Raw genomic sequence first — 21739 nt, 5'->3', positions numbered from 1 at the left:
AGAAAGGGAGAGAGAGAGACGGAGAGTAAGAGAAAGGGATAGAGAGAGATGGAGTGTGAGAAAGGGAGAGAGACGGAGAGTGTCAGAAAGGGAGAGACGGAGATGGAGAGTGTGGGAAAGCGAGAGAGACGGAGAGTGTGAGAAAGGGAGAGAGAGAGAGACGGAGAGTGTGCGAAAGGGAGAGAGACTTAGAGTGTGAGAAAGTGAGAGAGAGAGACAGAGACGTGTGAGAAAGCGAGAGAGACGGAGAGTGTGAGAAATGGAGAGAGAGAGAGACGGAGAGTGTCAGAAAGGGAGAGAGAGAGACGGAGAGTGTGAAAAAGGGAGAGATGGAGAGTCTGAAAAAGGGAGAGATGGAGAGTGTGAGAAAGGGAGAGAGACGGAGAGAGTGTCAAAGGGAGAGACGGAGAGTGTGAGAAAGGGAGAGAGAGACGGAGAGTGTGAGAAAGGGAGAGAGAGACGGAGAGTGTGAGAAAGGGAGAGATGGAGAGTGTGAGAAAGGGAGAGAGAGACGGAGAGAGTGTTAAAAGGAGAGATGGAGAGTGTGAGAAAGGGAGAGAGAGACGAAGAGTGTGAGAAAGTGAGAGAGAGAGACGGAGAGTGTGAGAAAGCGAGAGAGACGGAAAGTGTGAGAAAGCGAGAGAGAGACGGAGAGTGTGAGAAAGGGAGAGACGGAGAGTGTGAGAAAGGGAGAGAGAGACGGAGAGTGTGAGAAAGTGAGAGAGAGAGACGGAGAGTGTGAGAAAGCGAGAGAGACGGAAAGTGTGAGAAAGCGAGAGAGAGACGGAGAGTGTGAGAAAGGGAGAGACGGAGAGTGTGAGAAAGGGAGAGACGGAGTGTGTGAGAAAGGGAGAGAGAGACGGAGAGTGAGAAAGGGAGAGAAAGAGAGAGAGTGTGAGAAAGGGAGAGAGAGACGGAGAGTGTGAGAAAGGGAGAGAGAGACAGAGAATGTGAGAAAGGGAGAGAGAGAGACGGAGAGTGTGAGAAAGGGAGAGAGACGGAGAGTGTGAGAAAGGGAGAGAGAGAGATGGAGAGTGTGGGAAAGGGAGAGAGACAGAGTGTGAGAAAGGGAGAGAGACAGAGTGTGAGAAAGGGAGAGAGAGAGACAGAGTGTGGGAAAGCGCGGGAGAGAGACGGAGTGTGTGAGAAAGGGAGAGACAGACGGAGAGTGTGGGGAAGGGAGAGAGAGAGCCGGAGAGTGTGAGAAAGGGAGAGAGAGAGACGGAGAGTGTGAGAAAGGGAGAGAGAGAGATGGAGAGTGTGAGAAAGGGAGAGAGAGACGGAGGGTGTGAGAAAGCGAGAGAGAGAGACGGAGAGTGTGAGAAAGGGAGAGACGGAGAGTGTGAGAAAGGAAGAGAGAGAGAAACGGAGAGTGTGGAAAAGGGAGAGAGATACGGAGAGTGTGAGAAAGGGAGAGAGACGGAGAGAGTGAGAAAGGGAGAGACGGAGAGTGTGAGAAAGCGAGAGAGACGGAGAGTGTCAGAAAGGGAGAGAGAGAGACAGAGAGTGTGGTAAAGGGAGACAGAGACGGAGAGTGTGGAAAGGGAGAGAGAGAGAGTGTGTGAGAAAGGGAGAGAGAGAGACGGAGAGTGTGAGAAAGGGAGAGAGAGACGGAGAGTGTGAGAAAGCGAGAGAGAGAGACGGAGAGTGTGAGAAAGCGAGAGAGAGAGAGAGAGACGGAGAGTGTGAGAAAGGGAGATGGACGGAGAGTGTGAGAAAGCGAGAGAGAGACGGAGAGTGTGAGAAAGGGAGAGAGAGACGGAGTGTGTGAGAAATGGAGAGAGACGGAGAGTGTGAGAAAGGGAGAGACGGAGAGTGTGAGAAAGGAAGAGAGAGAGAAACGGAGAGTGTGGGAAAGGGAGAGAGAGGCGGAGAGTGTGAGAAAGGGAGAGAGACGGAGAGAGTGAGAAAGGGAGAGACGGAGAGTGTGAGAAAGCGAGAGAGACGGAGAGTGTGAGAAAGGGAGAGAGAGAGACAGAGAGTGTGGTAAAGGGAGAGAGAGACGGAGAGTGTGGAAAGGGAGAGAGAGAGAGAGTGTGTGAGAAAGGGATAGAGAGAGACGGAGAGTGTGAGAAAGGGAGAGAGATTAACGGAGAGTGTGGGAAAGGGAGAGAGAGACGGAGAGAGTGAGAAAGGGAGAGAGACTGAGAGTGGGAGAAAGGGAGAGGGAAGGAGAGTGTGATAATGCGAGAGAGAGACGGAGAGTGTGAGAAAGGGAGAGACGGAGCGTGTGAGAAAGGGAGGGAGAGAGACGGAGAGTGTGGGAAAGGGTGTGAGAGAGAGAGTTTGTGAGAAAGGGAGAGAGAGAGAGACAGAGTGCGTGAGAAAGGGAGAGAGAGAGACAGAGAGTGTGGTAAAGGGAGAGAGAGACGGAGAGTGTGGGAAAGGGAGAGAGAGAGAGAGTGTGTGAGAAAGGGAGAGAGAGAGACGGAGAGTGTGAGAAAGGGAGTGAGAGAAACGGAGAGTGTGGGAAAGGGAGAGAGAGACGTAGAGTGTGAGAAAGGGAGAGCGACGGAGAGAGTGAGAAAGGGGGAGAGAGAGAGACGGAGAGTGTGAGAAAGGGAGAGAGAGAAACGGAGAGTGTGGGAAAGGGAGAGAGAGAAACGGAGAGTGTCGGAAAGGGAGAGAGAGACGGAGAGTGAGAGAAAGGGAGAGAGAGACGGAGTGTGTGAGAAAGGGAGAGAGAGAAAGACAGAGTGTGTGAGAAAGGGAGAGAGAGACGGAGAGTTTGAGAAAGGGAGAGAGAGACAGAGAGAGTGAGAAAGGGAGAGAGAGAGATGGAGAGTGTGGGAAAGGGCGGGAGAGAGACGGAGAGTGTGAGAAAGGGAGAGAGAGACGGAGAGGTGATAAAGCGAGAGAGAGAGACGGAGAGTGTGAGAAAGGCAGAGAGAGAGACGGAGAGTTTACGAAAGGGAGAGAGAGACAGAGAGTGTGAGAAAGGGAGAGAGAGTGATGGAGAGTGTGGGAAAGGGCGGGAGAGAGACGGAGAGTGTGAGAAAGGGAGAGAGAGACGGAGAGTGTGAGAAAGCGAGAGACGGAGAGTGAGAAAGGGAGAGACGAAGAGTGTGAGAAAGGGAGAGAGACGGAGAGTGTGAGAAAGGGAGAGAGAGAGACGGAGAGTGTGAGAAAGCGAGAGAGAGAGACGGAGAGTGTGAGAAATGGAGAGAGACGGAGAGTGTGAGAAAGGGAGAGAGAGGCGGTGAGTGTGAGAAAGAGAGAGAGACGGAGAATGTGAGAAAGGGAGAGAGACGGAGAGTGTGAGAAATGGAGAGAGAGACGGAACGTGTGAGAAAGGGAGAGAGAGAGACGGAGAGTGTGAGAAAGGGAGAGAGAGAAACGGAGAGTGGGAAAGGGAGAGAGGGACGGAGAGTGTGGAAAAGGGAGAGAGAGACATAGAGTGTGAGAAAGGGAGAGAGAGAGACCAGAGTGTGTGAGAAAGGGAGAGAGACGGAGAGTGTGAGAAAGGGAGAGTGAGACGGAGAGTGTGAGAAAGGGAGAGAGAGAGACGGAGAGTGTGTGAAAGGGAGAGAGAGAGACAGAGAGTGTGAGAAAAGGAGAGAGAGAGACGGAGGGTGTGAGAAAGGGAGAGAGAGATGGAGAGTGTGAGAAAGGGAGAGAGAGACAGAGTGTGTGAGAAAGGGAGAGAGAGAGAGACGGAAGGTGTGGTAAAGGCAGAGAGAGAGACAGAGTGTGAGAAAGGGAGAGAGACGGAGAGTGTGAGAAAGGGAGAGAGAGACGGAGAGTGTGAGAAAGGGAGAGAGAGAGACGGAGAGTGTGAGAAAGCGAGAGAGAGAGACGGAGAGTGTGAGAAAGGGAGAGAGAGACGGAGAGTGTGAGAAAGCGAGAGAGAGACAGAGTGTGTGAGAAAGGGAGAGAGAGAGACGGAGAGTGTGAGAAAGGGAGAGAGAGAGTCGGAGAGTGTGGGAAAGGGAGAGAGAGACGGAGAGTGTGGGAAAGGGATAGAGAGACATAGAGTGTGAGAAAGGGAGAGAGAGAGACCAGAGTGTGTGAGAAAGGGAGAGAGACGGAGAGTGTGAGAAAGCGAGAGAGAGAGATGGAGAGTGTGAGAAAGCGAGAGAGAGAGAGACGGAGAGTGTGAGAAAGGGAGAGAGAGACAGAGTGTGTGAGAAAGGGAGAGAGAGAGAGACGGAGATGTGTGAGAAAGGGAGAGGGAGAGACGGAGAGTGTGGGAAAGGGAGAGAGAGACGGAGAGTGTGGTAAAGGGATAGAGAGACAGAGAGTGTGAGAAAGGGAGAGAGAGAGACGGACAGTGTGGGAAAGGGAGAGAGAGATGGAGAGTGTGGGAAAGGGAGAGAGAGAGAGAGTGTGTGAGAAAGGGAGTGAGAGAGACGGAGAGTGTGAGAAAGGGAGAGAGAGAAACGGAGAGTGTGGGAAAGGGAGAGAGAGACGGAGAGTTTGAGAAAGGGAGAGAGAGACGGAGAGTGTGAGAAAGGGAGAGAGAGACGGAGAGTGTGAGAAAGGGAGAGAGAGAAACGGAGAGTGTGGGAAAGGGAGAGAGGACGGAGAGTGTGGGAAAGGGAGAGAGACGGAGAGTGTGAGAAAGGGAGAGAGGGACGGAGAGTGCGAGAAAGGGAGAGAGAGAGAGACGGAGAGTGTGAGAAAGGGAGAGAGACGGAGAGTGTGAGAAAGGGAGAGAGAGACGGAGAGTGTGAGAAAGGGAGAGAGAGAGACGGAGAGTGTGGGAAAGGGAGAGAGAGAGACAGAGAGTGTGAGAAAGGGAGAGAGAGAGACGGAGAGTGTCAGAAAGGGAGAGAGAGAGACGGAGAGTGTGAGAAAGGGAGAGAGAGATGGAGAGTGTGAGAAAGGGAGAGAGAGACAGAGTGTGTGAGAAAGGGAGAGAGAGAGAGACGGAAGGTGTGGTAAAGGGAGAGAGAGACAGAGTGTGAGAAAGTGAGAGAGAGAGTGTGTGAGAAAGGGAGACAGAGAGACGGAGAGTGTGAGAAAGAGAGAGAGAGATGGAGAGTGTCGGAAAGGGAGAGAGACGGAGAGTGTGAGAAAGGGAGAGAGAGACGGAGGGTGTGAGAAAGCGAGAGAGAGACGGAGAGTGTGAGAAAGGGAGAGAGAGACGGAGAGTGTGAGAAAGTGAGAGAGAGAGACGGAGAGTGTGAGAAAGGGAGAGAGAGACGGAGAGTGTGAGAAAGTGAGAGAGAGAGACGGAGAGTGTGAGAAAGGGTGAGAGAGAGACGGAGACTGTGGGAAAGGGAGAGAGAGACGGAGAGTGTGGGAAAGGGAGAGAGAGACAGAGAGTGTGAGAAAGGGAGAGAGAGAGACAGAGTGTGTGAGAAAGGGAGAGAGAGACGGAGAGTGTGAGAAAGTGAGAGAGAGAGATGGAGAGTGTGAGAAAGGGAGAGAGAGAGACGGAGAGTGTGAGAAAGCGAGAGAGAGAGACGGAGAGTGTGAGAAACGGAGAGAGAGACGGAGAGTGTGAGAAAGGGAGAGAGAGACGGAGAGTGTGAGAAAGGGAGAGAGACGGAGAGTGTGAGAAAGGGAGAGAGAGACGGAGAGTGTGAGAAAGGGAGAGAGAGACGGAGAGTGTGAGAAAGGGAGAGAGAGAAACGGAGAGTGTGGGAAAGGGAGAGAGGGACGGAGAGTGTGGGAAAGGGAGAGAGACGGAGAGTGTGTGAAAGGGAGAGAGGGACGGAGAGTTTGAGAAAGGGAGTGAGACGGAGAGAGTGGGAAACGGAGAGACGGAGAGTGTGTGAAAGGGAGAAAGAGACAGAGTGTGTGAGAAAGGGTGAGAGAGAGACAGAGAGTGTGGGAAAGGGAGAGAGAGAGAGAGAGAGTGTGAGAAAGGGAGAGAGAGAGACGGAGAGTGTGAGAAAGGGAGAGAGAGAGACGGAGAGTGTGGGAAAGGGAGAGAGAGATGGAGAGTGTGAGAAAGGGAGAGAGAGACAGAGTGTGTGAGAAAGGGAGAGAGAGACGGAGAGTGTGAGAAAGGGAGAGAGAGAGAGACGGAGAGTGTGGTAAAGGGAGAGAGAGACAGAGTGTGAGAAAGTGAGAGAGAGAGAGAGAGTGTGTGAGAAAGGGAGAGAGAGAGACGGAGAGTGTGAGAAAGGGAGAGAGAGACGGAGAGTGTCGGAATGGGAGAGAGACGGAGAGTGTGAGAAAGGGAGAGAGAGACGGAGAGTGTGAGAAAGGGAGAGACGGAAAGTGTGAGAAAGCGAGAGAGAGAGACGGAGAGTGTGAGAAAGGGAGAGAGAGACGGAGAGTGTGAGAAAGTGAGAGAGAGAGAGACAGAGAGTGTGAGAAAGGGTGAGAGAGAGACGGAGAGTGTGGGAAAGGGAGAGAGAGACGGAGAGTGTGGGAAAGGGAGAGAGAGACGGAGAGTGTGGGAAAGGGAGAGAGAGACGGAGAGTGTGGGAAAGGGAGAGAGAGACAGAGAGTGTGAGAAAGGGAGAGAGAGGGACAGAGTGTGTTAGAAAGGGAGAGAGAGAGACGGAGAGTGTGAGAAAGCGAGAGAGAGACGGAGAGTGTGAGAAAGCGAGAGAGAGACAGAGTGTGTGAGAAAGGGAGAGAGAGAGAGACGGAGATTCTGAGAAAGGGAGAGAGAGAGACGGAGAGTGTGAGAAAGGGAGAGAGAGACGGAGAGTGTGAGAAACCGACAGAGAGACAGAGTGTGTGAGAAAGGGAGAGAGAGAGAGACGGAGAGTGTGAGAAAGGGAGAGAGAGAGACGGAGAGTGTGGGAAAGGGAGAGAGAGACGGAGAGTGTGGGAAAGGGATAGAGAGACAGAGAGTGTGAGAAAGGGAGAGAGAGAGACCAGAGTGTGTGTGAAAGGGAGAGAGAGAGACGGAGAGTGTGAGAAAGCGAGAGAGGGAGACGGAGAGTGTGAGAAAGCGAGAGAGAGAGAGACGGAGAGTGTGAGAAAGGGAGAGAGAGACGGAGAGTGTGAGAAAGCGAGAGAGAGACAGAGTGTGTGAGAAAGGGAGAGAGAGAGAGACGGAGAGTGTGAGAAAGGGAGAGAGAGAGACGGAGAGTGTGGGAAAGGGAGAGAGAGACGGAGAGTGTGGGAAAGGGATAGAGAGACAGAGAGTGTGAGAAAGGGAGAGAGAGAGACGGAGAGTGTGGGAAAGGGAGAGAGAGACGGAGAGTGTGGGGAAGGGAGAGAGAGACAGAGAGTGTGAGAAAGCGAGAGAGAGAGACGGAGAGTGTGGGAAAGGGAGAGAGAGACAGAGAGTGTAAGAAAGGGACAGAGAGAGACGGAGAGTGTGAGAGGGAGAGAGAGAGGCGGAGAGTGAGAGAGATTCAGAGGGAGAGAGAGGGGGACTGTGTGAGAAGAGAGGGAGAGAGGCGGAGAGTGAGAGAGGTTCAGAGGGAGAGAGAGGGGGACTGTGTGAGAGGGAGAGAGAGTTAGGCAGAGAGAGAGAGATTCAGACGGAGAGAGAGGGGGACTTTGTGAGAGAGAGCAAGTGAGGCCGAGAGTGAGAGAGGTTCAGAGGGAGAGAGAGGGGGACTGTGTGTGAGAGATAGGGAGAGGTGGAGAGTGAGAGAGATTCAGAGGGAGGGAGAGGGGGACTGTGTGAGAGGGGGAGAGAGAGAGGGGGAGAGTGAGAGAGGTTCAGAGGGAGAGAGAGGGGGAGTGTGTGTGAGAGAGAGGGAGAGAGAGAAAGGTTCAGAGGGAGAGAGAGGGGGACTGTGTGAGAGAGAGAGAGGCCGAGAGTAAGAGAGGTTCAGAGGGAGAGAGAGGGGGACTGTGTGAGAGGGAGAGAGAGGGGGCGAGTGAGAGAGGTTCAGAGGGAGAGAGAGGGGGACTGTGTGAGAGGGAGAGGGAGAGAGGCGCAGAGGGAGAGAGAGGGGGACTGTGTGAGAGAGAGAGAGGCCGAGAGTAAGAGAGGTTCAGAGGGGGAGAGAGGGGGACTGTGTGTGAGAGAGAGAGAGAGGCGGAGAGTGAGAGAGGTTCAGAGGGAGAGAGAGGGGGACTGTGTGAGAGGGAGAGGTAGAGAGGCGGAGAGTGAGAGAGCTTCAGAGGGAGAGAGAGGTGGACTGTGTGAGAGGGAGAGAGAGAGAGGCGGAGAGTGAGAGAGGTTCAGAGGGAGAGAGAGGGTGACTGTGTGAGAGGGAGGTAGAGAGGCGGAGAGTGAGAGAGATTCAGAGGGAGAGAGATGTGGACTGTGTGAGAGGGAGAGAGAGAGGTGGAGAGTGAGAGAGATTCAGAGGGAGAGAGAGGTGGACTGTGTGCGAGGGAGAGAGAGAGAGGCGGAGAGTGAGAGAGGTTCAGAGAAGCGAGAGGGGGACTGTGTGAGAGGGAGAGAGAGAGAGGCGGAGAGTGAGAGAGGTTCAGAGAAGCGAGAGGGGGACTGTGTGAGAGGGAGAGAGGCGGAGAGTGAGAGAGGTTCAGAGGGAGTGAGAGGGGGACTGTGTGAGAGGGAGCGAGAGAAAGGCGGAGAGTGAGAGAGGTTCAGACGGAGAGAGAGGGGGATTGTGTGAGAGAGAGGGGGACTGTGTAAGAGAGAGAGGGAGAGAGGCGGAGAGTGAGAGAGGTTCAGACGGAGAGAGAGGGGGATTGTGTGAGAGAGAGGGGGAGAGAGGCGGAGAGTGAGAGAGGTTCAGAGTGGGAGAGAGGGGGACTGTGTGTGAGAGAGAGTGAGACAGATTCAGAGGGAGAGAGAGGGGGACTGTGTGAGAGGGAGCGAGAGAGACTTAGCTAGCTTGTGGATGAAGTGATGGTTCCGAGTTCTCTCACCTGAGGTCCTGTCCTCCCAGCGACCACTCCTGCCTCTGTTACTCCAGCACACAATACCAGCAGCAACCAGGATGAAAAACACTGCTCCGCAGCTCGCAACCGAGATGGTAAATGAACCTGAGGTAAACTCCATCACTGAAAGACAAGCCCAAGAAATGGTGTGAGATAGAGGGTGAAGGGGACAGGAGCTGTGAAGAGGAAAACAGCTTCACCCTTGTTTTGGGACTAATTGACTCCCAACAGGACAAGGCATTCAGAAGAGCAGAATCCAATGACATTTGATCCTGAGCCACAAAAGAGAATAGAGGTGAGGGAAAGCTATATTTCAGGGAGAGACTGAGAGAGTGGTGAAGCGAATGAGGGAGGGAATTCCACTTCTTCAGAGCCAGGGAGCTGCCAGTGACGGAGTGACAGGAAGCAGGGGGTTGTAAAGGAGCCTGTAGATTGAAGATTGCAGATCGGGAACGTTTGGGGGGATGGAGGAGGTGACAGAGAGAGGGAGGGTTGTAGGGACTGGAGGAGGTTACGGAGATAGGGAGGGTTGTAGGGGCTAGAGGAGGTTACAGAGATAGGAAGGGATGTAGGGACTGGAGGAGGTTACAGAGATAGGGAGGGTTGTCAGGGCTGGAGGAGGTTATAGAGATAGGGAGGGTTGTAGGGGCTGGAGGAGGTTACAGAGATAGGGAGGGTTGTAGGGACTGGAGGAGGTGACAGAGAGAGGGAGGGTTGTAGGGGCTGGAGGAGGTTACAGAGAAAGGGAGGGTTTTAGGGGATGGAGGAGGTTACATAGATAGGGAGGGTTGTAGGCGCTGGAGGAGGTTACACAGATAGGGAGGGTTGTAGGCGCTGGAGGAGGTTTACAGAGATAGGGAGGGTTGTTGGGGCTGGAGGAGGTTATAGAGATAGGGAGGGTTGTAGGGCTGGAGGAGGTTATAGAGATAGGGAGGGTTGTAGGGGCTGGAGGAGGTTACAGAGATAGGGAGGGTTGTAGGGGCTGGAGGAGGTTACAGAGAAAGGGAGGGTTTTAGGGAATGGAGGAGGTGACAGGGATAGGGAGGGTTGTAGGGAACAGAGCAGGTTACTGAGATAGGGAGGGTTGTAGGGACTGGAGGAGATTACAGAGATAGGAAAGGTTGTAGGGGCTGGAGGAAGTTACAGAGATAGCGAGGGTTGTCGGGACTGGAGGAGGTGATAGAGAGAGAAAAGGTTTTAGGGGATGGAGGAGGTGACAGGGATAGGGAGGGTTGTAGGGGCTAGAGGAGATTAAGAGATAGGGAGGGTTGTAGGGAATGGTGCTGGTTACAGAGACAGGGAGGGTTGTAGGGACTGGAGGAGATTAGAGACATAGGAAGGGTTGTAGGGGCTGGAGGAGGTTAAAAAGGTAGTGAGCCTTATAGGGGTTAGACGATGATACAGAGACAGGGTGGGTTGTAGGGACTGGAGGAGGTTACAGAGATAGCGAGGGTTGTAGGGGCTGGAGGAGGTTACAGAGAAAGGGAGGGTTGTAGGGAATGGGGGAAGTTGCAGAGATAGGGAGAGTTGTAGGGGCTACAGGAGATTATAGAGATAAGGAGGGTTGTAGGGGCTGGAGGTGGTTACAGAGATAGCGAGGGTTGTAGGGGATGGAGGACGTTACAGAGATAGGGAGGGTTGTAGGGACCGGAGGAGGCTACAGAGATAGCGAGGGTTGTAGGGGCTGGAGGAGGTGATAGAGAGAGGGAGGGTTTTAGTGGATGGAGGAGGTGACAGTGTTAGGGAGGGTTGTAGCGGCTAGAGGTGATTAAGAGATAGGGAGGGTTGTAGGGAACGGAGCAGGTTACAGGTATAGGGAGGGTTGTAGGGCCTGGTAGAGGTTACAGAGATAGGGAGCGTTGTAGGGACTGGAGGAGATTACAGAGATAGGAAGGGTTATAGGGGCTGGAGGAGTTTACAGAGATAGGGGGTTGTAGGGGCTGGAGAAGGTTGCAGAGATTGGGAGTGTTGTAGGTGTTCGAGGAGGTTATCGAGATAGGGAGGGTTGTCGGGGCTGGAGGAGGTACAGAGATAGGGAGGGTTGTATGTCTGGAGGAGAGTACAGAGATAGGGAGGGTTGTAGGGGCTGGAGGACGTACAGAGATAGGGAGGGTTGTCCGGCTGGAGGAGGTTACAGAGATAGGGAGGATTGTAGGGGCTGGAGGAGGTTACAGATAAAGGGAGGATTGTAGGGGCTGGAGGAGGTTACAGAGATAGGGATGGTTGTAGCGGCTGGAGGAAGTTTACAGAGATAGGGAGGGTAGTTGGGGCTGGAGGAGGTTACAGAGACAGGAGGGTTGTAGGGGCTGGAGGAGTTTACATAGATAGGGAGGGTTGTAGGGGTTCGAGGAGGTTACTGAAATAGGGAGGGTTGTCGGAGCTGGAGGAGGTACAGAGATAGCGAGGGTTGTATACTGGAGGAGGTTACAGAGATAGGGAGAGTTGTAGGGGCTAGAGGAGATTATAGAGATAGGGAGGGTTGCAGGAGGTTACAGAGATAGGTTTGTTTTCGGACTGGAGGAGGTTACAGAGACAGGAGGGTTGTAGGGGCTGGAGGAGATTACAGAGATAGGAAGGGTTGTCAGGGCTGGAGGAGGTGATAGAGAGAGGGAGAGTTTTAGGGGATGGAGGAGGTTTCAGAAATAGGGGGTTTTCGGGCTGGGGGAGATAACAGAGAGAGGAAGGGTTATCGGGCTGGGGGAGATAACAGAGAGAGGAAGGGTTGTAGGGGCTGGGGGAGATAACAGAGAGAGGAAGGGTTGTAGGGGCTGGAGGAGGTTACAGAGATAGCGAGGGTTGTAGGGGCTAGAGGAGATTATAGAGACAGGGAGGGTTGTAGGGGCTGGAGGAGATTACAGAGATAAGGTGGGTTATCGGGCTGGGGGAGATAACAGAGAGAGGAAGGGTTATCGGGCTGGGGGAGATAACAGAGAGAGGAAGGGTTGTAGGGGCTGGAGGAGGTTACAGAGATAGCGAGGGTTGTAGGGGCTAGAGGAGATTATAGAGACAGGGAGGGTTGTAGGGGCTGGAGGAGATTACAGAGATTGGGAGGAATGTATGGGCTGGAGGAGGTTACAGAGATAGTGAGGGTTGTAGGGAATGGAGGAAGTTAGAGGGATAGCGAGCATTGTCGGGGTTGGAGGAGGTTACAGAGATAGGGAGGGTTATCGGGCTGGGGGAGATAACAGAGAGAGGAAGGGTTGTAGGGGCTGGAGGAGGTTACAGAGATAGCGAGGGTTGTAGGGAATGGAGGAAGTTACAGGGATAGGGAGAGTTGTAGGGGCTAGAGGGGATTATAGAGATAGGGAGGGTTGTAGGGGCTGGAGGAGATTACAGAGATAGGGAGGAATGTATGGGCTGGAGGAGGTTACAGAGATAGTGAGGGTTGTAGGGAATGGAGGAATTTAGAGGGATAGCGAGCATTGTCGGGGCTGGAGGAGGTTACAGAGATAGGGAGGGTTGTAGGGGTTCGAGGAGCTTATTGAGATAGGGAGGGTTGTCGGAGCTGGAGGATGTACAGAGATAGGGAGGGTTGTATGGCTGGAGGAGGTTACAGAGATAGGGAGGGTAGTTGGGGCTGGTGGAGGTTACAGGGACAGGAGGGTTCTAGGGACTGCAGGAGGTTACAGAGACAAGGAGTGTTGTCGGGGCTGGAGGAAATTATAGAGATAGGGAGGAATGTATGGGCTGGAGGAGGTTACAGACATAGTGAGGGTTGTCGGGGCTGGAGGAGGTGATAGAGAGAGGGAGGGTTTTAGGGGATGGAGGAGTTGACAGGGATAGGGAGGGTTTTAGGCGCTAGAGGAGGTTACAGAGACAGGAGGGTTGTAGGGGCTGGAGGAGATTACAGAGATAGGGAGGAATGTATGGGCTGGAGGAGGTTACAGAGATAGTGAGAGTTGTAGGGAATGGAGGAAGTTAGAGGGATAGCGAGCGTTGTCGGGGCTGGAGGTTACAGAGATAGGGAGGGTTATAGGGACTGGAGGAGTTTACAGAGATAGGGAGTGTTGTTCGGGGCTGGAGGAGGTTACAGAGATAGGGGGTTGTAGGGGCTGGAGGAGGTTACAGAGATAGGGAGGGTTGTATGGCTGGAGGAGGTTACACGGATAGGGAGGGCTGCATGGGCTGGAGGAGGTTACAGAGATAGAGAGGGTTGTAGTGGCTGAAGGAGGTTACAGAGATAGGGAGGGTTGTAGGGGCTGGAGGAGGTTACAGAGATAGGGAGGGTTGTCTGGCTGCAGGAGGTTACAGAGATAGGGAGGATTGTCGGGAATGGAGGAAGTTACAGTGCTAGGAGGAATGTATGGGCTGGAGGAGGTTACAGCGATAGGGAGTGTTGTAGGGGCTGGAGGAGATTACAGAGATAGGGAGGATTTTAGCGGCTGGAGGAGGTTACAGAGATAGGGAAGGTTGTTAGGACTGGAAGAGGTTACAGAGATAGGGAGGGTTGTTGGGGCTGGAGGAGGTTACAAAGAGGGAGGGTTGGAGTGGTTGGAGGAGGTTACAGAGATAGGGAGGGTAGTTGGGGCTGGTGGAGGTTACAGAGACAGGAGTGTTCTAGGGACTGCAGGAGATTACAGAGACAGGGAGTGTTGTAAGGTCTGGAGGAGGTTACAGAGATAGTGAGGGTTGTAGGGAATGGAGGAAGTTAGAGGGATAGCGAGCGTTGTAGGGGCTGGAGGAGGTTCCAGAGTTAGCGAGGGTTGTCGGGGCTGGAGGAGGTGATAGAGAGAGGGAGGGTTTTAGGGGATGGAGGAGGTTACATAGATAGAGAGGGTTGTAGGGGCTGCAGGAGGTTAAAGAGGTAGTGAGCCTTACTTTCTCTGTAACGTCGTCTAACCCCTGTAAGGCTCACTACCTCTTTAACCTCCTCCAGCCCCTACAAACCTCTCTATCACTGTTACCTGCTCGGTTCCCTACAACCCTCCCTATCTCTTAATCTCCTCTAGCCCCTACAAACCTCCCTATCCCTGTCTCCTCCTCCATCCCCTAAAACCCTCCCTCTCTCTATCACCTCCTCCAGCCCCGACAACCCTCACTATCTCTGTTACCTCCTCCAGCCCCTACAACCCTCACTCTCTCTGTAACGTCATCTAACCCCTGTGAGGGTTGTAGGGGCTGGAGGAGTTTACAGAGATAGGGACGGTTGTAGGGACTGGAGGAGGTTACAGAGATAGGGAGGATTGTAGCGGCTGGAGGAGGTTACAGAAATAGGGAGGATTGTAGGGGCTGGCGGAGGTTATTGAGATAGGGAGGGTTGTAGGGGCTGGAGGAGGTTACAGTGGTAGGGTGGGTTGTAGGGGCTGGAGGAGATTATAGAGGGAGGGAGGGTTGTAGGGAACGGAGCAGGTGACAGGGATAGGGAGGGTTGCAGGGAATGGAGGAGGTTACAGGGATTGGGAGGGTTGTAGGAGCTGGAGGAGGTTTCCGAGATAGGGAGGGTTGTCGGGGCTGGAGGAGGTTACAGGGATAGGGACGGTTGTAGGGACTGGAGGAGGTTACAGAGATAGGGAGGATTGTAGCGGTTGGAGGAGGTTACAGAAATAGGGAGGATTGTCGGGGCTGGCGGAGGTTATTGAGATAGGGAGGGTTGTAGGGGCTGGAGGAGGTTACAGTGGTAGGGGGGGTTGTAGGGGCTGGAGGAGATTATAGAGGTCGGCAGGGTTGTAGGGAACGGAGCAGGTGACAGGGATCGGGAGGGTTGCAGGGAATGGAGGAGGTTACAGGGATTGGGAGGGTTGTAGGAGCTGGAGGAGGTTTCCGAGATAGGGAGGGTTGTAGGGGCTGGAGGAGGTAACAAAGATAGGGAGGGTTGTAGGCACTGGAGGAGATTAAAGAGATAGGAAGGGTTGTAGGGGCTGGAGGAGAATACAGAGATAGGGAGGAATGTATGGGCTGGAGGAGGTTACAGAGATAGTGAGGGTTGTCGGGGCTGGAGGAGGTGATGGAGAGAGGGAGGGTTTTAGGGGCTGGAGGAGGTTACAGAGATAGGGAGGATTGTAGGGGCTGGAGGAGGTTACAGAGTTAAGGAGGGTTGTAGGGGCTGAGGGAGGTGACAGAGATAGGGAGTGTTTAGGGGCTGGAGGAGGTTACAGAGATAGGGAGGGTTGTAGGGACTGAGGGGTGTTACAGAGATAGGGAGGATTTAGGCGCTAAAGGAGGTTACAGAGATAGGGAGGGTTGTAGGGGCTGAGGGAGGTTACAGAGATAGGGAGTGTTTAGGGGCTGGAGGAGGTTACAGAGATAGGGAGGGTTGTTGGGACTGAGGGGTGTTACAGAGATAGGGAGGATTTAGGCGCTGAGGGAGGTTACAGAGATAGGGAGGGTTTCGGGGCTGGAGGAGGTTACAGAGATAGGGAGTGTTGTAGGGGCTTGAGGAGGTTACAGAGATAGGGAGGGTTGTAGGGACTGGAGGAGGTTACAGAGATAGGGAGGGTTGTAGGGGCTGGAGTAGGTTACAGAAATAGGGAGGGTTGTAGGGGCTCGAGGAGGTTACAGAAATAGGTAGGGTTGTAGGGACTGGAGGAGGTACAGAGATAGGGAGGGTTGTATGACTGGAAGAGGTTACAGAGATAGGTAGGGTTGTAGGGACTGGAGGAGGTACAGAGATAGGGAGGGTTGTATGACTGGAGGAGGTTACAGAGATAGGGAGGGTTGTAGGGACTGAGGAAGGTTACAGAGATAGGGAGGGGTGTTGGGGCTGGAGGAGGTTACAGAGACAGAGAGGATTGTAAGGGTTAGAGGAGGTTACAGAGATAGGGAGGATCGTAGTGGCTGTAGGAGGTTACAGAGATAGGGAGTGCTGTCCGGGCTGGAGGAGGTTACAGGGATAGGGCGTGTTGTAGGGAATGGAGGAAGTCACAGGGATAGGGAGGGTTGTCAGAGTTAGAGGAGATTAGCGAGGTAGGGAGGGTTGTAAGGGCTGGAGGAGGTTACAGATATAGGGAGGGTTGTAGGGACTGGAGGAGGTTACAGGTATAGGGAGGGTTGTCAGAGTTAGAGGAGATTAGCGAGGTAGGGAGGGTTGTAGGGGCTGGAGGAGGTTACAGAGATAGGGAGGGTTGTAGGGACTGGAGGAGGTTACAGGTATAGGGAGGGGTGAAGGGGCTGGAGGAGGTTACAGAGATAGGGAGAATTGTAAGGGTTAGAGGAGGTTACACAAATAGGGAGTGTTGTAGGGGCTGGGGGAGCTTACTGTGGTAGGGGGGGTTGTAGGGGCTGTCGGAGATTATAGAGGTAGGGAGAGTTGTAGGGAACGGAGGAGGTTACAGGGATAGGGAGTGCTGTAAGGGCTGGAGGAGATTACAGAGAAAGGAAGGGTTGTAGGGGCTGAGGGAGGTTACAGAGATTGGGAGGTTTTAGGGGCTGAAGGAGGTTACAGAGATAGGGAGGGTTGCAGGGGCTGGAGGAGCTTACAGAGATAAGGAGGGTTGTAGGGACTGGAGGTGGTTACAGAGATAGGGAGGGTTGTAGGTACTGGAGGAGGTTAGCGAGATAGGGAGGGTTGTAGGGGCTGGAGGAGGTTACAGAGATAGGGATGGTTGTAGGGACTGGAGGAGGTTACAGAGATAGGGTGGGTTGTAGGGGCTGGAGGAGGTTACAGAGATAGGGAGGGTTGTAGGGACTGGAGGAGTCTACAGAGATAGGGAGGGTTGTAGGGACTGAGGGAGGTTACAGAGATAGGCAGGGTTTAGGGGCTGGAGGATGTTTCAGAGATAGGTGGGGTTGTAGGGGCTGGAGGGGTTTACAGCGATAGGGAGGGTTGTTTGGCTGGAGGAGGTTACAGAGATAGGGAGGGTTGTAGGGGCTGGAGGGGTTTACAGAGATAGGGAGGGTTGTAGGGGCTCGAGGAGGTTACAGTGATAGGGAGGGTTGTAGGGGCTGGAGGGGTTTACAGAGATAGGGAGGGTTGTAGGGGCTCGAGGAGTTTACAGAGATAGGGAGGGTTGTAGAGCTGGATGATGTTGCAGAGATGGGGTGGGTTGTAGGGTCTGTAGGAGGTTACAGAAATAGGAAGGGTTGTAGGGGCTGGCGGAGGTTATAGAGATAGGGGGGGTTGTAGGGGCTGGAGGAGCTTACAGTGGTAGGTGGGGTTGTAGGGACTGGAGGAGGTTACAGAGGTAGGGAGCGTTGTAGGGAACGGAGCAGGTTACAGAGATCGGGAAGGTTGTAGAGGCTGGAGGAGATTACAGAGATACGAAGGGTTGTAGGTGCTGAAGGAGGTTACAGAGGTAGTGATGGTTGTCGGGTCTGGAGGAGGTGATAGAGAGAGGGAGAGTTTTATGGGATGGAGGAGGAGACAGTGATAGGGAGGGTTGTAGGGGCTGGAGGGGTTTACAGAGATAGGGAGGGTTGTAGGGGCTCGAGGAGTTTACAGAGATAGGGAGGGTTGTAGAGCTGGATGATGTTGCAGAGATGGGGTGGGTTGTAGGGTCTGTAGGAGGTTACAGAAATAGGAAGGGTTGTAGGGGCTGGCGGAGGTTATAGAGATAGGGAGGGTTGTAGGGGCTGGAGGAGCTTACAGTGGTAGGTGGGGTTGTAGGGACTGGAGGAGGTTACAGAGGTAGGGAGCGTTGTAGGGAACGGAGCAGGTTACAGAGATCGGGAAGGTTGTAGAGGCTGGAGGAGATTACAGAGATACGAAGGGTTGTAGCTGCTGAAGGAGGTTACAGAGGTAGTGATGGTTGTCGGGTCTGGAGGAGGTGATAGAGAGAGGGAGAGTTTTATGGGATGGAGGAGGAGACAGGGATAGGGAGGGTTGTAGGGGCCAGAGGAGATTAAGAGATAGGGAGGTTGTAGGGAATGGAGCAGGTTACAGGGATAGGGAGGTTTGTAGTGGCTGGAGGAGGTTACAGAGATCGGGAGGGTTGTAGGGACTGGAGGAGATTACAGAGATAGGGAGGGTTGTAGGGGCTGGATGAGGTTACAGAGATAACGAGGGGTGTGGGGGCTGGAGGAGGTTACAGATAAAGGGAGGGTTGTAGGGAATGGAGGAAGTTACAGGGATAGGGAGAGTTGCAGGGGCTAGAGTAGTTTATAGAGATAGGGAGGGTGGTTGGGGCTGGAGGAGGTTACAGAGATAGGGAGGAATGTATGGGCTGTAGGAGGTTACAGAGATAGGGAGGGTTGTAGGAGCTGGAGGAGGTTACAGAGATAGGGAGGGTTGTCGCGGCTGGTGGAGGTTACATAGATAGGGAGAGTTGTAGTGACTGGAGGAGATTACAGAGATAGGAAGGGTTGTAGGGGCTGGGGGAGTTTACAGAGAAAGGGGGTTGTAGGGGCTGGAGGAGGTTACAGAGATAGGCAGGGTTTAGGGGCTTGAGGAGTTTTCAGAGATCGGTAGGTTTGTAGGGACTGGAGGAGGTACAGAGATAGGGAGGGTTGTTTGGCTGGAGGAGGTTACAGAGATAGGGAGGGTTGTAGGGGCTGGAGGAGGTACAGAGATAGGGAGGGTTGTATGACTGGAAGAGGTTACAGAGATAGGTAGGGTTGTAGGGACTGGAGGAGGTACAGAGATAGGGAGGGTTGTATGACTGGAGGAGGTTACAGAGATAGGGAGGGTTGTAGGGACTGTGGAAGGTTACAGAGATATGGAGGGTTGTTGGGACTGGAGGAGATTACAGAGATACGAAGGGTTGTAGATGCTGAAGGAGGTTACAGAGGTAGGGAGGGTTGTCGGGGCTGGAGGAGGTGATAGAGAGAGGGAGAGTTTTATGGGATGGAGGAGGTGACATGGATAGGGAGGGTTGTCGGGGCTGGAGGAAGTGAGAGAGCGAGGGAGGGTTTTAGGGGATGGAGGAGGTGACAGGGATAGGGAGGGTTGTGGGGGCTAGAGGAGATTAAGAGATAGGGAGGGTTGTAGGGAACGGAGCACGTTACAGGGATAGTGAGGGTTGTAGGGGCTGGAGGAGATTACAGGGATAGGGAGGGTTTAGGGGCTGAAGGAGGTTACAGAGATAGGGATGGTTTAGGGGCTGAAGTAGGTTACAGAGAAAGGGAGGGTTTAGTGGCTGGAGGAGGTTATAGAGATAGGGAGTGTTGTAGGGACTGAGAAAGGTTACAGAGATAGGGAGGGTTTAGTGGCTGGAGGAGGTTACAGAGATAGGGAGTGTTGTCGGGACTGAGGGAGGTTACAGCGATAGGGAGGGTTTAGTGGCTGGAGGAGGTTACAGAGATAGGGAGTGTTGTCGGGACTGAGGGAGGTTACAGCGATAGGGAGGGTTGTCGGGACTGAGGGAGGTTACAGAGATAGGGAGGGCTGTACGGACTGAGGGAGGTTACAGAGATAGGGAGTGTTGTAGGGACTGAGGGAGATTACAGAGAGAGGGAGCGTTTAGGGGCTGTAGGACGTTACAGAGAAAGGGGGTTGTAGGGGCTGGAGGAGGTTACAGAGATAGGCAGGGTTTAGGGGCTTGAGGAGTTTTCAGAGATCGGTAGGTTTGTAGGGACTGGAGGAGGTACAGAGATAGGGAGGGTTGTTTGGCTGGAGGAGGTTACAGAGATAGGGAGGGTTGTAGGGGCTGGAGGGGTTTACAGAGATAGGGAGGGTTGTAGGGACTGGAGGAGGTTACAGGTATAGGGAGGGTTGCAGGGGCTGGAGGAGGTTACAGCGATAGGGAGTATTGTAAGGGTTAGAGGAGGTTACAGAGATTGGGAGGATTGTCGCGGCTGGAGGAGATTGCAGAGATGGGGATGGTTGTAGGGGCTGTAGGAGGTTACAGAAATAGGGAGCATTGTAGGGGCTGGCGGAGGTTTTTGAGATGGTGGGTTTGTAGGGGCTGGAGGAGGTTACAGAGTTAGGGAGGGTTGTAGGGACTGGAGGAGGTTTACAGAGATAGGGAGGGTTGTAGGGGCTGGAGGAGGTTACAGTGATAGGGAGGGTAGTTGGGGTTAGAGGAGATTACAGAGATAGGGAGGGTTGTCGGAGCTTGATGAGGTTTTCAAGATAGGGAGGGTTGTAGGGGCTGAGGGAGGTTACAGAGATAGGGAGGGTTGTATGGCTGGAGGAGGCTTCCGAAATAGGGAGGGTTGTAGGGACTGGAGGAGGTACAGAGACAGGGAGGGTTGTAGAGGCTTTAGGAAGTTATAGAAATAGGGGGGGTTGTAGGGGCTGCAGGAGATTATAGAGGTAGGTAGGGTTGTAGGGAACGGAGCAGGTTACAGGGATAGGGAGTGTTGTAGAAGCTGGAGGAGGTTACAGGGATAGGGAGGGTTGTAGGGAATGGAGGAAGTTACAGGGATAGGGAGGGTTGTCAGGGTTAGAGGAGATTATAGAGGTAGGGAGGGTTGTAGGGGCTGGAGGAGTTTACAGAGATAGGGAGGTTTGTAGCGACTGGATGAGATTACAGAGAAAGGAAGGGTTGTAGGGGCTGAGGGAGGTGACAGAGATAGGGAGTGTTTAGGGGCTGGAGGAGGTTACAGAGATAGGGAGGGTTGTAGGGACTGAGGGGTGTTACAGAGATAGGGAGGGTTTAGGCGCTAAAGGAGGTTACAGAGATAGGGAGGGTTGTTGGGGCTGAGGGAGGTTACAGAGATAGGGAGTGTTTAGGGGCTGGAGGAGGTTACAGAGATAGGGAGGGTTGTTGGGACTGAGGGGTGGTACAGAGATAGGGAGGATTTTGGCGCTGGAGGAGGTTACAGAGGTAGGGAGGGTTTCGGGGCTGGAGGAGGTTACAGAGATAGGGAGGGTTGTAGGGACTGGAGGAGGTACAGAGATAGGGAGGGTTGTATGACTGGAAGAGGTTACAGAGATAGGTAGGGTTGTAGGGACTGGAGGAGGTACAGAGATAGGGAGGGTTGTTGGGACTGAGGGGTGGTACAGAGATAGGGAGGATTTTGGCGCTGAAGGAGGTTACAGAGGTAGGGAGGGTTGTAAGGACTGGAGGAGGTTACAGAGATAGGGAGTGTTGTAGGGGCTCGAGGAGGTTACAGAAATAGGTAGGGTTGTAGGGACTGGAGGAGGTACAGAGATAGGGAGGGTTGTATGACTGGAAGAGGTTACAGAGATAGGTAGGGTTGTAGGGACTGGAGGAGGTACAGAGATAGGGAGGGTTGTATGACTGGAGGAGGTTACAGAGATAGGGAGGGTTGTAGGGACTGTGGAAGGTTACAGAGATATGGAGGGTTGTTGGGACTGGAGGAGATTACAGAGATACGAAGGGTTGTAGATGCTGAAGGAGGTTACAGAGGTAGGGAGGGTTGTCGGGGCTGGAGGAGGTGATAGAGAGAGGGAGAGTTTTATGGGATGGAGGAGGTGACATGGATAGGGAGGGTTGTCGGGGCTGGAGGAAGTGAGAGAGAGAGGGAGGGTTTTAGGGGATGGAGGAGGTGACAGGGAAAGGGAGGGTTGTGGGGGCTAGAGGAGATTAAGAGATAGGGAGGGTTGTAGGGAACGGAGCACGTTACAGGGATAGTGAGGGTTGTAGGGGCTGGAGGAGATTACAGGGATAGGGAGGGTTTAGGGGCTGAAGGAGGTTACAGAGATAGTGAGGGTTGTAGGGGCTGGAGGAGGTTACAGAGAAAGGGAGGGTTTAGTGGCTGGAGGAGGTTATAGAGATAGGGAGTGTTGTCGGGACTGAGAAAGGTTACAGAGATAGGGAGGGTTTAGTGGCTGGAGGAGGTTACAGAGATAGGGAGTGTTGTCGGGACTGAGGGAGGTTACAGCGATAGGGAGGGTTGTAGGGACTGAGGGAGGTTACAGAGATAGGGAGAGCTGTACGGACTGAGGGAGGTTACAGAGATAGGGAGTGTTGTAGGGACTGAGGGAGATTACAGAGAGAGGGAGCGTTTAGGGGCTGGAGGACGTTACAGAGATAGGGAGGGCTGTACGGACTGAGGGAGGTTACAGTGATAGGGAGGGCTGTACGGACTGAGGGACGTTACAGAGATAGGGAGTGTTGTAAGAACTGAGGGAGGTTACAGAGAGAGGCAGCGTTTAGGGGCTGGAGGACGTTACAGAGAGGGAGAATTGTGAATTTTTCCTTTGTCGGATCACTATGCAGTTTACCAGTTATTTCAGGATCAA

The 21739-nt window shown here is 53.4% G+C and overlaps 1 protein-coding gene across 1 annotated transcript in view; it reads right to left on the bottom strand.

Annotated features, from left to right (window-relative positions):
• LOC140411609 (hepatic and glial cell adhesion molecule-like) overlaps window positions 1-21739 on the bottom strand; it is a 156947-nt gene that overhangs the window by 84255 nt on the left and 50953 nt on the right. The window contains exon 4 of the mRNA XM_072500667.1: window positions 8704-8838. Within this exon, the coding sequence (XP_072356768.1) occupies window positions 8704-8838 (135 nt within the window). The remainder of the gene's footprint in view (window positions 1-8703; window positions 8839-21739) is intronic.

The sequence above is a fragment of the Scyliorhinus torazame genome, chromosome 4, assembly GCF_047496885.1.
Source record: "Scyliorhinus torazame isolate Kashiwa2021f chromosome 4, sScyTor2.1, whole genome shotgun sequence".
Lineage (NCBI taxonomy): Eukaryota > Metazoa > Chordata > Chondrichthyes > Carcharhiniformes > Scyliorhinidae > Scyliorhinus > Scyliorhinus torazame.
This window is presented reverse-complemented; position numbering and strand designations above follow the sequence as displayed.